Genomic DNA, 15,838 nt, shown 5'->3' with positions numbered 1-15,838 from the left:
CAGTTTGTATGGTATGAAATGCATTACGTCTATGGAATGTCCCCACAAAACATGGAAACCAGAATGTGTGTGTGTGTGTGTGTGTGTGTGTGTGTGTGTGTGTGTGTGTGTGTGTGTGTGTGTGTGTGTGTGTGTGTGTGTGTGTGTGTGTGTGTGTGTGTGTGTGAGAGAGAGAGAGAAAGTGTGTGATTGAGTGAGTGTGTGTGAGAGAGTGTGAGTGAATGTGTGAAACAGTAAAGGGGGTTGCACATCGGACGGGAATCTAAAAACATTATTTTGTAGAATGTACGCACAGCGGTGGCGCCTGGTGGCGGCTATCCGCTGTGACTCTGGACACTGCTTAAATCCCTGTCACGCCACAGAGCGCCACTCACATAGTTTAACATCAAATAAAATCACATTTGTCCCAAAACGTTAGTAATTAACATTGGATGTTAACGTATATTTAGCATTTTGAAATAGGCGCTATCTGACTAAGCTCATGCTATTAAATGTGCACTTCCGGTGTAAGATACCTCCGAGTTGACCTAGACGTGACATGGTGCTTCTCGTCCGGTGTGTGACCCCCTTAAGAGAGAGAGACTTTAACAATATGAAACTTTACTACCCATACCAGCACAGAACAGAACATTTTGTTTATCCAGGGAAACATTTTGATGGGACACAATGTTAGAACGAGAGCAACTTTATTACCTCTTGACACTTTGAGAAATGTGAAAGGCATCTTGAGAAACTCTGATGTAATAATAACGTCCAGTGTATATCATAACCATTACGCCCAACATTCCAATATACCAGTTCATAATACATAAGGGAACCAGGGAAATAAGATGATTGTTCTACAGGTGATGAAATCTGATATAATCATTATCATTAAAGACTGAATGAATCACCTGGTAAGATATTGTGGTCACAAGGGTGTGACATAACACTTTTACGTGCTGGTGTGTGTGTGTGTGTGTATGCCCAGACAGCATATTTCTCAGTTGTGTCATAAAACTATAAGAATGTGAGTGAGAAAGGGAGAAATAACACCAGAACATAAACTACAGCAGAGTTCTTCAGTTACGTCCCTTGGGTCAACAGGTATACTGAGAGAGCGAGAGAAAGAGATCCAAAAATATGCACAGACGTCATCCGTCTGCTGAAGTGATCAATCAAAGTCAAACTGGCAACAATGAGAAATCAAAAACACGAGACAACAATGACAAAAAGCATAAAGCCAATTAGAAAAGGTTTTTCAAGTCCCTCCTGGTTATTTACGTCACAACGAACTGCTACACACAAACCGCAAATAAATGTTTGCCGCACACTCCTTTAGTCACATACATTCCCCCGACACACACCTTCCTGAAAGCACTTCTCAGTGTGTGATGCCATCATTTGCTTTGTGTGCACGGCTCACACAGACGGTTGGAGAAGATGAAGAAACCTGTCATAGAGCTCATGACGGCATTATTATCACCTGCCAGTCAACCGAGACCGCTCGCCTTTCATGACAGCTTCACTTCACAGCATTTGATTATTAACTGTTTGCAACTCAAACATCACATATCAATCGGATGAGTCTCTACAGACTTTATTTAATATGGTTTGTTTATTTTATATTACAATGTGAAGTTTAATATTTGTGGAAATATTCTTTATGCCACAACTATTTTGAATCAAACAAGGTGTGTAGGCTTACGTTGTATAGTTTTTCCTATGGTTTTCAACAGTCTTTATTTACTTAGTATTACCTCATTTACTTTACTATTTATATAGACTTACAGTAGCTAGCTAGCAAAAAAAATAAATAAGGGCTGTATTTTTTCATGCTTGTTTCTTAGTATAGAAACACCAAATCAAAATAGTGTCCAGGTGGCTTTGAATGAGTTTATAAAGTAGCTTACACTTCTTTGTGTTTAGTTATGTTAATGGATAGGGTAAAATGGCACAATATACAGGGGAAACCGGATGAATACAAATAATTACATTACATTAAAAAAGATAATTCATCCCAAAATGAAAATTCTGTCATTATTTACTTATCTTCGTGTTTTTCTAAACATGTATGAGTTTCTTTATTCTGTTGAACACAAAAGAAGACATTTTGATAAATGATGGTAACCAAACAGTTGACGGTACCCACTGACTTTCACAGTAGAAAAACAAATACTATGGAAGTCAATGGCTATCATCAACTGTGTGATTTAATATCTTATTTTTTTGTTTAACAAGATAAAAAAACTTTTAATTTAAATTAATGCATTCAGCAAGTGCTTTTATCCAAAGTGACTCACAGTATATTCAAGTGCTGTGTACATGTTTTTATCAGCATATGGGGCTTGAACCCATGACGATATTGCGCTGCCAACTAGTGATGCACATGTCTGGGTTTTTCCAACCCATGGGTCTCGCTTTTATGAAATTATTTGGCCCGCCCCAGCCCTCCCCGCACCATTGTATCTATTTTTACAACCCGCCTCGCCCCACACCCACGACTATTAAATAGACATACTAGTCATTGTAATGTAAGTGAAAACAGGCTTTATTTCAGCATAAAAGTGCTTGGAAACAGCCATTAGATTATATTGGCATGTAAACTGGCAACAACATACGCTTACAGTATGAACCATAGAAACCAGCATGGTCATATAAATAACAAGATAGGATAATGATACACATTTTCAACATTTACATTTACATTTAGTCATTTAGCAGACCCTATTGTCCAAAGCGACTTACAAATGAGGTAAACAATAGAAGCAATTATAGCAACACAGGAACAGCAATACATAAGTGCACTGGAAATAGTCTCATCAAGTCCAACACAGTATTCATAGCCAAGGGTTGGTTTGGTTAGTTCCTTTTTTTTAAGAAAAAGGAAAAATAGATAAAGATATTAAGTCCTATATTATGAGGTAATGGCGGAAGAGATCGCTTTTAGCCGATTCTTAAAGACAGCTACAGAGTCAGCAGTTCGTATCACGACCGGCAGATCATTCCACAGTTGTGGTACAGCTCATGAGAAGGTACACGCTAATGTTTTTTTTCCTTTTTGAGATGGCACCACAAGCCGTCGCTCGTGACAGAGCAAAGGGATCAAGAGGGTAGATAAGGCTGTATAAGCAACTGAAGGTAAGGGGGTGCTGACCGAGTGGTGGTTTTAAAGGCCAGAAGCAGAGCTTTAAAATTGATGCGAGCTGCTATAGGAAGCCACTGTAACTTGACAAAGAGAGGAGTGACGTGCACCCTCTTTGGTTCATTGAAGATCACTCTTGCCGCTGCGTTCTGAATCATCTGTAGGGGTTTGGTTGTGCAGGCTGGAAGTCCAGCCTGGACAAGACAAGAGCTTGGACTAGGACCTGTGTGGCATGCTCATTTATGAAAGGTCTAATTTTCTAATAGAGGATTAATCTACAAGAGCGAGTGGTGCTGGCAACATGCTCCTTGAAGCTAAGCTGATCATTAATGACCACTCCCAGGTTTTTGGCTGTCCTGGAAGGCGTGATGGGCGAGGAACCTAGCTGAATGGAAGGGTTGTGCTGAACCTTTGGTTCAGATGATATGACAAGCAGTTCTGTCTTCAAGGTTAAGCTGGAGATAGTGATCCTTCATCTAGAGTGAGATGTTCGGCAGGCATGTTGTGATGCGGGCAGAAACCGTGGGATAATCAGGGTGGAATGACAAGTGGAGTTGAGTGTCGTCCGCATACTGTAGCAGTGGTAGGAAAAGCCATGTTTTTGAATGACAAAACCCAAGGAGGTCATGTATATCGAAAAGAGCAGTGGTCCAAGCACAGAGCCTTGAGGCACCCTGGTATCGAGACGTTGGGGTTCGGAGACGTCACCTCTCCAGGATACCCGAAAGACCTCCCTGAGAGGTACGACTTGAACCATAAAAGGGCTGTGTCAGACACACCCATAGCCATGAGGGTCGACAGGAGGATGTGGTGACTGACCGTGTCAAAAGTGGCAGATAGATCCATTTACAAAGTTGTGTTTGTATTCATCTGTATAGAAGAACTATAAATACCTCTACATTAGATTTAGCAGCTTGACCTCCTTTATCTTTTTAATGATGTAAATTCCCAGCCTTAGTTTTCCCGCACCTTGTCTTCAATCGTAACTTTTATTTCTCAATTTGTTTTGTTGTTGTGGCTGTCGGTGGGAGCTGCTTGGTGCTTTTTTTGACGTGAGTTCAAAGGTTTAAGGACATCACGCAAGTTACAGTAGTTGCTACTGTATGTAGGCCTAAATATTATAACCTTTTCAAAGAACCTAATAATATATATACATGTTTTTTATTGACCCGCCCAAACCCGCCCAGCAAATAAAGTGACAATTTCTTTATCCGCCTAACCTGACCCACGGGTTACCCAGGGGGCATGTGGGTTATAAGACCCGCGCATCACTACTGCCAAGTCCCAACACAATGCTCCTCCAGTTGAGCTACAGTAACACTGTACTGCACAAACACTTAGGACTCTCAACTAACCACCAGACTAGGAAAAGATGTCACAATAATTTGGAAAATATAAGGTTTCAATAAAAAACTGTTTACATTAATGTTTTATCTTTAAGTGTCATTTTGTTACCATGCCATCCTACAAAATATCAAAACAATCATTTTGATTTCTAGAAGACTATTGTTTATTTAGGCTATGTTACGCAGGAAATCTGATTGCAAAAAGAAATTCAATGGTCAAGCATATCGGCAAACATTTTTGTTGAAAGCCAAAGCTCGTTCTCTTTTTTTCTTCTCCTTTCTTTCTCACATGTGTGCCTTCAAACACCCACAAGTGTATACACACACGCACACAGTTGTTTCCCATCTGCAGAGCTCTTCCTGTCGTGCCGTGGCTGAGGTAGCTACTGCAGACACGCCACACGCGCTCTCACGAGCCAATGGGAGCTGGCCAATCCACAGCGCTTTCTTTTGTCCCTTTATGCCATTGTTCCCTCGTTTCCTTACCTCAGGTGCAGGCGGCAAGAGCGCTCATTTTCCAGCTCCGTACACACTCTCTCTTTGTCTGTCCTCACGCTCTCTATCTCATGCCTGACCACGCACAGCTGCAGGTCAAGGGCCCTTGTGCTGGAACAGAAAGAGAAATCAGAAGAGGGATATTATGAGGGAGGCATAATGGAGCCGTGGGCGTTGACAGGACACAAAATTTATGACATTGAGTTTTCTGCGGAACAATATAGTTTTGTGTGGAAACATTTCACATTAGTTTTCCAAATATATCTCTATCAATAAAAGTTTGATGGCAGGAGAGCCGCCCGGGCACATAACAGGATGGTTTGTGTTGCGCGTTGTGTGAGTGACACTAAATGAAAGACAGATTTCTGTAGGGTAGATATACAGGCTTGAGAATATTATGGGCTTCGGAGGATCTCACACAAATGAGGTCGCTATAGCAACGAGAGAGCATACGCCAAGGCTGAGTAATCCATGGCACGCAGGGGTTTATCGAACCTGAGGCAATAGCTGATATATCAGTGCGATAACACTGAAAATGTAATCGTGTGTTTGTTTGTGTGTGCCTATGAGCATTCGCCGATGTGTTTGTGTAAGTGAGAGAAAAAGAGAGAGAGAGAGAGAAGAAGAATGTAAGCTATTGTTTGTGTTTGTGCTGGTAAAAGACATGGTTATGAATAAATTTAGATCTTCAGAAGAGATTCCCAGCTGTGAAGTTGCAGATGCATTGGTTCTTGTGGTAAAGTCATGTATCGCATTCACACCATCTGTTTGTGTGTGCTGAATAATCAGAACGCAAGCAAATTTGTAAACTTCTGTTAAATCCTTTTTTTCCCTTCTCTCCGAAGCTGTAACTCAGAAAGAGTGTGGTGGGTTTTTTACACACTTTTGAGATTGTGTTTAGAGAGCTTCTGGTATTTGCTGGTGTGTTACAGCTGTTGAATTGTGTTTTGTTATGATCCAAAAATGCAGTTCAGAATCTACAGCAATGTTTGCCAACCACTGTGCCGTGGCACACTAGTGTGCCGTGACCACTTGTTTGGTGTACCGTGGAAAATGCCACAGTGTTTGAAAAAGCGCTCGAGGCTAGCTACCAGGTTGCGGAGTTGGTCACAGCTGCGTGTGTCACTGTCATCAAATCCAGCCAGGATATCATTCTTGTTCATCATAACAAGATCAAGTTTCACATTAAATGTGAAAACTATGTTTAATAAAGTATAATATTCCAGTTTAACAAGTCATTTAAGCATTGCAATACAGGTTTGTGCAGATCTGTTAATGCTTATTGTGAAACTGGTGTGCCGTATGATTTTTTTACTTATCAAAAGTACCATGGCAGAAAAAAGGATGGGAAACACGGATTTACAGTATGGCAACAGCTGAAAATGGCCAAAAAAATTGTTTTTCTTAAAATTAAAGATCTACTTATTCAATTTATGGATTCTTTAGATTTAATGTTTAAATGAAAAAAAAATCTGTACTTTTCAAAGAGCTAGAATATTATACATCAATATTATATATATTATATATACACATTTATAATTATATAGCAACACCTATGGATGGGAACGCAAAAAACAGGCTCTGCCACCAGTGTTGGATGTAACTAGTTACTAAGTTATTAGTTACTGTAATTTAATTACATTTTCCTTGAAAAGTAAAGTAAGTGATTTCTCTTATTTTTCCAGTAATTTAATGACAGTTACTTCTTTTTCCTACTTAGTAATTTAGGTGTATATATTGAGGCAAAAGTAGTTAATAGTGAGAATTGGACCTTTAAAAGTGTGACCAGAATAATTTATGTACTTTATATATGATTTATTCCAGTCTAGGGATGTTAACCGATGACCGTTTGACCGATGGTTGACCGTATCAACGTTAACCGGTCAAAGTTGTCGGTTGTCGGTTAAAAAAAGGGGTCTGTAAATTAGGCTATTATAGACAGTGGACTAAACGCTACTACAGTTAGTCATCTCTTTCTTTCTAAGATCTTTTTGTGTGAAGTGAACAAATCCCTCACACTCAGTTTTTCATAACTGGTCTGTTTGTACTTTATAAACCAATAAAAAAACATTTGGCGCGAGGTCACTGCGTTTGGTTTGGCATGCTCACAAGGTTTGCAAAAAGTAAATGCTACAGGCTATTTTTTGATAAATTCCTTTATTCGAATAGTAAATAAAATACAGCAATAAAATAATTAAAATTAAAGTCTCTCCTGGTTGTGTTCCAAATTATTAACATTTATGTCTTTTAGGCTAACAGTAAAGTGCAGAGTTTTGTTTCTGTAAATCCTCAGCCATGATTTTTACCACTTTATTAAGTTTTGCTTTGTAGAAAGCATTTCTTTAAAGTGAATTTCGTTTTGTATAAATTGTATCTTAATTTTAATAAATGTTTCATCAACCAAATGCATGTATTTAATAAATAAAAAGCAAATATAGCAGACTATATTATTATCGGTCCGTGCATGAAGGCGCCGGCACGGCGCGTTCACTTGCATTGCATTGTTAATTAGAACGCACCTCATCATAAATAAATAAAACTCAGCGTAGGCCTATATGCCTTATACATTAGCATTAAATATCTTTGCTGCATTTGTTCTAGAACAAACAGTGCGAGACCTGCGAGATGTGCTTTTACACATTCTGAAGGTGCCCGTTTAATCCATTGGTTTTATCGTGTTGCAGTCTATTAGGCAACATTCCACATAAGATGGGTTTAGATTTGGAAATACATTACATCTATATTTCAGTGGTAACAGAAAAGGTGATGATGATCATCCTATGTCTTTATTATTACTACCCCAAACTAAAGCGCAGTCTCTTCTGAGCTGTCATTTTCTTAAATGAGCCGCGGCAATTTTCAAATGAGCTTCACAAACGCCTTTATTTTCAAGTTCAATGCGATCACCTAGTACCTTAACTATTTCGAAACTAAGCACGGCGCCGCGTTTGCGGGACTTATGTTTCGCGCTGTAGGGGATTTAAAAAGTGTTGTGAGGTCTGTGTGTGTGTGTGTGAGCCGGAGGCAGAGCGCAGAGAGATGCGAGTTGCGGAATTGCAGGCGCGGCTCGAAAAGGCTGTTATTTTAAATAGCATAGCATATTTTAAACTAATAGGCCTATCGGTTAACCGGTTTCAACCGGCTAATGAGGCTCGGTGGCCGGTCAAGAAAATTTTTCGTTTTCGCCATCCCTATTCCAGTCATTTCAAGCCTATCTTTATCATTATTAAATAGAATTTAGAAAGTAACTAGTAATAAGTAATTAAATACATTTTGGAAAGAAACAGCCCCAGTGACAGAAAAGGTACAGTTTTGTACCTTTATTTCTGACAGTGTAGTATCTGTGGTGTTATAACTTGCAGATTTTACATATTTTAATAAAAATTTGATAAATACATATTTCCTAAATGTGCCCTAATCTTGAAATCATCATGATGGCAGCCTCTATTTAAGAAAAGACTGGATTTAGGCTCATTTGTCTGTGGTGTTACTGTCTGTGGTGTTACTGTCTTAATTACTTCAAATATTGGTAACACCACAGACATAAAGTGGATGTTTCACCAGTGTTTTTGTTTTTATTTTTTATTTTTATTATTTGAAATTAGACATGTTATTAAGCTTTAATTTTAATGGATATGGCATATTAAACTAAATTAAATGCATTACAATACATTTTATTAAAAGAAAACAAACAAATATTTTTACAATTTCTGCCTCTCATTTGCCACCTTAATTAAAGAATGACCCTAGCATTTCTTTTTTTCTAGTGTATTCCTGATTATTTTCCTCTAGAGGTCTTGAAAAGTTTCAATATTATCACAAAAAATACATTAAAATAGGCCTATTACAGCAGAAACAAGTACAATATTGCATGTTTATCAAAAGTCTTAGATCACCACCAGCTTTGTTGTTTTAGCAGTTTCAATGACCATGTCTATTTATTTGTCGCTCTCTTTATTAAGATACAAACAGAAAATTATTTTGTAAAAAAATTAAAAAACTATATTTTCCAGACAAAATGGCTTCTTCAGGCAAAAGTCAGTATTAAGTGTAACCTCTCTTGTCAGTAAGCACTTCTTGAACTTTTTAAGAGACTGAAATGCTGTCATTAGATTAAAATAAGAAATTAGGGTTTGACTTCATTTAGGTTTAAGATAAACTGTGGTTCCTGCTATTGCTCAAGTGTAAGAGCTCACACTAAAAACATTACACTTTAGCTTATAATTTGTTCATAGTTTTATTAATACTGCATACAAATGTCATGTATTTCCTGGTTGTATTTTAATAAACAGGATGAAAAAATAACAATGATATGAAGAGTGCAAAACCCAAAACCCTAAGTACGTCTGACATGTTTTCTTGTAAATGAGCATTTTTTATAGACAAACAGTTTTTTCTGAAAGACCTGAGGCCGGAATTTAGCGGATTTGAAGCAAAACTAGGTATTTCGTGAATGTATAATATGTGCCGGAAGCATTTGGTTGATATCATTATCTTATTTTAGCTGCTTTTGCATCTCAAGCTCCTCATATGGTCATTGTACCAAAACCAACAAATCTGAGTACATTTCTTTTTGGCTGTTATGGACTCTCCTCATATAAGAGGGGCAAAAACATTTAGCAGATTAGCATTTTAAAATATGGTCCTTTATGCTAAGTTAAGTTAATGCAAATGTTAAGTTTGTGTTCGTATTGTGAGAAAAGACTTCACTTCATAAAACAAGGAGGTTCTCGTGACTCTTTATTACCCCTTAACAAATCTCCAAGCCACAGCAGAACACAAAGAGTGAGAATGTACTGTTCTCACTTCTGCTGTCAGAAGATCCAGCCATGCTGAAATATGGTGTAGCCACAGATGGCTTCAGAATGCACTGTACCCAGTACTGTCTGTGAAATTACACACGCTACAATCTTGTAAGGACATGAGAGACCTGTTCCAGAATCTTCATCACTTATTTAATACCACTGAGAGAGCAACACGAAACAATATATTTTTTATCTCCAGATGTCTCTGTTATTTTCATTTTACATTCCCGCCATCCGCACAGGTAAATATCGGGGCTTATGGGTATTTTTTAAGGCTTGAGAGGCTCACGGGTGCCGAAACTGATAGCTTACAAAGTATTTAATCAGAGCATAAATCCATACGCTAAGCTTTACCACAAAATAATTTCTGTTCCAGTACTGAGCGGCACTGCTGCATCATGGGTTCATGTAGCAGATGTTGACTTTTTTGTCTTATAGCGATTAAAAAAACTCGGGCGATGTCTGGCTCATTACCTCATAAATTACTCAAAATTAGGGCAGGACTAGAGACACTCATTCAGCTGCCTACCGAGTGGGTGTTTGTCTGTACCAAGAGATACGAGTCGTGATAATGGGCTGCAAATCCCAGACAACTTCTTCTGTCTTCTATAGGGCCGTGCGTATGTGTGTGGGAGTCTCGAAAGAATCGTGATAACAGATAACAACTGGCCGTAGCTAAGACCATGTGCGTGAGTAAGCCGCTGAACTGGCCTGCTCTTTCCATTAACGTGCCATTGAGTGGGAGGCATGAAAATCTGTGTGTATGTGCATGTGTGTTCGGTACTTATATCACTGTGAGTCCATGCAGCAGTGAATCACTTTCATGATATTACGCTAAATATAGATACGCATGACAGTGTGTCAGTGTCTCCAAAGCCTAGGGAGCTGGCTTACTGTCTAGTGCTTACGCAAGCAGCTGCCCTCTAATGCTATATATCCTTATTATAATAAAATCTTATATGTTATCCCATCTGTGAAATCCAGGCTAAGGTCTTATTATTTAATGATGAGATATGGAGCATTAAACAAGTTTAATTTCAATCATTGATTTGACATTGATATAAATTTTTCACATGCATTACTGGATTGCCTTGTCTTCAATTGATACTGTCAAAACAATGCCACCCAAAAAAAATGGCAAAAAAGGCCTCTGTACCTTTGCTTTACTTATACATGTATTGTACGCTTCTGCCTATATAACTACTGAATCTCACTACTGTAGGTTTTGGAACAGAAAACATTTTTGGTAACACTTTATTTTACGTTGTCTTTGTTACACATGCTACATGCAATTATTATAGTAATAACAGTTAATTATGCATAATTACATGCAACTAACCCTAAACCAAACCCTAATCCTAACCCCAACCCTATAGTAAGTACATGTTATTAATGATTATTACTTAGTACATAAATGTGTTATTACACTGTAACAATGATGCCATAAAATAAATAAATAAATATTTTGGTCACACTTTATTTTACGGTATCACTGTTACAGTGTAATTATACATTTAAGTACTAAGTAATAATCATTAATAACATGTACTTACTATAGGGTTGGGGTTAGGATTAGGGTTTGGTTTAGGGTTAGTTGCATGTAATTATGCATAATTAACTGTTATTCCTATAATAATTACATGTAACATGTGTAACAAAGACACCGTAAAATAAAGTATTACCTATTTTCTATATGTAATATGTATGCTTGTTTGTGGTAATAAATAGTTTGGTGAGGTTTCTAAACATTAATGGGGTATTAATGGTGTAATGGTAATTTCACTCCTAACAGTAATCAATGCATACACAATAAAAAATCCTGCGTCAACCCAGCGTTGACTTTTTTAGAGTATATAGGATATTTTGCATTTGCTCATTATAGATCAAAGGAGCTACGGCGTAGCCTCAAAGACGTAGGCTACGCGTCGGTTTTCATTCATACTTCTGCGTCATTGTTCATTTCGACGTGCAATAACACATGCAGACCACTAGTTGGCGGTATCCACGTGTGTAACCCACAGCAGCAGTGCAACAGCAGCTTCATAGATATATACACTAGATGTCTTCTTGGGGTTCTGAGCATGCATCAAAACAGCTGCCATCTTGGAACAGAGGTCTTGAAGTAGCCAGGTAAAGCTGCTATCTCCCCCTTTACTTCGAATTCATGGACGATGCCGGACTTTTGTGCCGTGTTGGGTGTTAGGTCTACTAGCACTATGCATTATAGTTATAAAAAGTAGATATTCAAAATATTAAAACTTAGATTTTTTTTCTGGTACATGTCTGACTGTTGAAAATCGCATTCATGATGATTTATGGTGATTTTATTTCCATTACACCATTGCGTACAAAGATGCTGATGCGGGGTTCCCCTGTTTCAAGATGGCGGCTCTATTTGACGCATTCGGTCCAATGAACTGCCGTAGCCAAGGCGACATCTAGTGTACATATCTATGCAGCAGCTTGGCCAGTAAACCCACAAAAGAATGAGCACCAGCTTGAATGTAGGATCTGAGAAGGCCAGCAGTGATAGAGCTTAATATCACTCCCCAACTTGGCCCATCTTTGTTTTTACTGTCGCAAGTGGAAATGCGACCGGGATTTTTTTTACATGACAGGAGGGGTTCTAGCGGACAAATCACAGCACTTGCGTTCTGCGTAGAATGGACACGTTGTTACCAAGCAAAGAAAAGTGAAGCCAAAACATCTCAATCACCCGCCAGTGACTGGTCTCAGTAAAGGTCATAAACCCCGCCTCCCCATGTTATTCAGTGGGACTTGAGACCAACTAAACAATTTAATTACACTTCAAGTATCTTTTTTCCGAAGCTGGTTTCTGTAATTTACTGTAGTTTTTATCACGCTGATGTAAATTCAAGATTCAAGTGTTTGTTTTTAGTTAGATATTTAATGCTATAAAAACTGTGGTGTGACGTCATGATTGACAGCTGTGATATCCGCATTCTGTGAGAGCGAAGGCGGGGCCTTGATTTCAGAGCTTTACTTCCTGCTCACTACTGCGCAGGACTGGTCCCGAAATCGCTACTGCGCAGACTCAAAACCCAAGATGCCAGCGACGTATCGGGACACTGGCGGCTTCACTTTTCACCAATGGAAGAGAGCGAATGGGCGTCGTTCAAAGTTTATGGTTGTTACATTTTTGATGAGGTGCGCCTCACACTATGTACGTATTCATAGCATACGTGGCTAGCTACACATGAGACTTCTGTCTCATGAATAATGAGCTTAGAATAATGAGTCGTGACTCGTGGACACATTCCTGATCAGTCAAGAAGCTCAAAGAGCTTGACTATAAATTAAGCTTAAGAATATGCATTTGCTTTTCAGACCCTTATTCCTTACTCATGCATGCAACATACATGTGTGTGTTTGGAACCGAATATGTGGTTGTAAGCAGAGGTGAAGTTCACAAGCTGTGAGAGAAAAACAGCTGGAGTAGCAAACACATGCATCATACTGTAATCATCAAATGCACATTAATCCTCATCATTGTCTTCCTCAGAGGATGCACACATAAAGATAAATCTGTTCAGTGCAACAGGATTGCATGGTTTCGTGAGACAGAAGTCTCATTCTGTGAAAAAATACACACGCAGAAGGAAAATTCGCACGCCAGACAGTAAACTAGAGAGAAACATGTGAGTCAACAGAGCAAGTCTTTATGCCTATAGACAAGAATAGACATCCAGCTCTCTTCTGAAACATTTTCATTTGAGTCGTTTAAGGAAATCACTTTATGTTGTTCCTTTGCAACAGTGTCACTTTCCTAACTGTGCTGATAACAGCCACATTACAGATATGATGCAGGATTCGACCATTTGAGTGAATGTTCGAATGGGCAAATGAGAGATGCACACAAATGCGGACATGCACAAGTTACTCATTTTTGTAACTTTTGCGTGGCTTCGTATCCTACCTGACTGCATATTCGGATGTGCTCCCACAATTAAACTGTAAATCTTTGCGGAAAACTGAAATGTCAATGCAAAAAAAATACGTAAAATAAATAAATTATAAAAAAATATTGCTTTATTTGTAATATAGCTTTGTTCTATACCATTCAGGTACAACCAAATTGACATCTAAAATGTCATTAATTTTATCTCCTGGCAAGTAACTTTTTACTTGATCAAGTGACTGACAAATTTACTTGACAGGCTTAATGTCAAACCCTGTGATGTGTTTAATATTTTTCCAAACACGTTCTCGTTCCAGTGTAAGGAAACCTTTAATACAGCTATTCAAAGATGCAGAAATTACACACTTCTTCTAAAGGGAAATTCCACTTTTTTGAAAATATGCTCATTTTCCAGCTCCACTAGATTTAAACATTTGATTTTTACAGTTTTGGAATCCATTCAGCTGATCTCCGGGTCTGGCAGTAGCACTTTTAGCGTAGCTTAGCACAATCCATTGAATCTGATTAGACCATTAGCACCATGCTTAAAAATAACCAAAGAGTTTCCATATTTGTCCTATTTAAAACTTCCTATTTGGCTGCAGCAGGTGCAATGATATTATGCAGCGTCTGAAAATAGTCCCCTGCTATTAAAGAATACTAAGGGGGCTATTTTCGTAATATCAATGTTACGGGAGCAAAGTCCTTGATTATTACACCAGAATAAGAGTAGTTCTTAGTCATATCTGCCTAGAAAATTGACTTTTAATTTTCTGTCGGTCTTAGTACACGATGTAAATACAGAAGAGTCAAGTTTTAAATTGGAAAAATATCAAAACTCTTTGGTTATTTTTTTAACGCGATGCTAATGGTTAAATCATACTTAATGGATTATGTTAAACTATGCTTAAAGAGTAACTAAACCCTAAACCAACCTTTTTTTAGTTAATGATCTGTAAGAATGATGCTTTATTAGTGCTGTTCATTGATTTTAGTACGTTTTTTGACATTTGGATATAAAGTGTTTCAATACTACAATATATGGTGTAAAAACGTCTGAGTGCTGCCCTCTTCAGGTTGAACGGTGGCTATTGCAGTTGAATTTTCCTATTGGATGTTGGGTCCAAAAAATAACTCGTGACGTAAGCAGGTTCAAGCTCACCACGCCCTTGTTACGATCTCACCACACACTTGGTATGAGCTTAGTTCGTCCCCTCTATCTCGGTTGCGATCTGCCCACTTTTCTCGCATTTTTCAAATATTGCCAGTGGGTGGAGTCAGGCTCTGAAAAGGGGTTTAGTTATGCTTTAAAGTGGAACCGCCAGACCCGGAGATCAGCTAAATGGATTCCAAAACAGTAAAAATCTAATGTTTAACTCTATGGGAGCTGGAAAATGAGCATATTTTCAAAAAAGTGGAGTGTCCCTTTAAACACACAAAAGAGATTTAGGGCTACAGTACTTATTTACATACTTTCATTTATAAGTTTAATTGTTTTTATCAGCATGACATTTCACACAGAACAAGGCCACAGGCCAAGTGGCTAATGATATATTATAATGATATAAGGGATGATAATTTTAAGAATGTAATACACAAGGTTAAGGATCTTGTTAAATTACAAATGTTTTTACATGTTACTTCGAACATAAGAACAGCTTCTTTCCCTCTGCCATAACTGTGCTAAACTGCAACTATGTGGCGTCAGCCGCTCTATGTCCATTCACCACAGTACATACTTATAATCCTATATACATCTTGCACTCATTACATACATACATACTTACTGTATATTTGTATATCTTATTTGTATATTATGTTAATAGGGTGACATGTGCCTACAGTCTTGTTCAAAATAATAGCAGTACAATGTGACTAACCAGAATAATCAAGGTTTTTAGTATATTTTTTTATTGCTACGTGGCAAACAAGTTACCAGTAGGTTCAGTAGATTCTCAGAAAACAAATGAGACCCAGCATTCATGATATGCACGCTCTTAAGGCTGTGCAATTGGGCAATTAGTTGAATTAGTTGAAAGGGGTGTGTTCAAAAAAATAGCAGTGTGGCATTCAATCACTGAGGTCATCAATTTTGTGAAGAAACAGGTGTGAATCAGGTGGCCCCTATTGAAGGATGAAGCCAACACTT

General features: G+C 38.1%; 1 protein-coding gene across 1 annotated transcript in view; it reads right to left on the bottom strand.

The window, feature by feature from the left end:
* Positions 1-15,838, bottom strand: part of lekr1 (Leucine-, glutamate- and lysine-rich protein 1) — a 119,917-nt gene that overhangs the window by 80,091 nt on the left and 23,988 nt on the right. Inside the window, exon 4 of the mRNA XM_065282673.2 lies at positions 4,957-5,076. Coding sequence (XP_065138745.1) covers positions 4,957-5,076 — 120 coding nt within the window. The remainder of the gene's footprint in view (positions 1-4,956; positions 5,077-15,838) is intronic.

The sequence above is a fragment of the Paramisgurnus dabryanus genome, chromosome 9, assembly GCF_030506205.2.
Source record: "Paramisgurnus dabryanus chromosome 9, PD_genome_1.1, whole genome shotgun sequence".
Lineage (NCBI taxonomy): Eukaryota > Metazoa > Chordata > Actinopteri > Cypriniformes > Cobitidae > Paramisgurnus > Paramisgurnus dabryanus.
The sequence above is the reverse complement of the archived record's forward strand: the minus strand, read 5'-3'. Positions and strand labels throughout refer to the sequence as shown.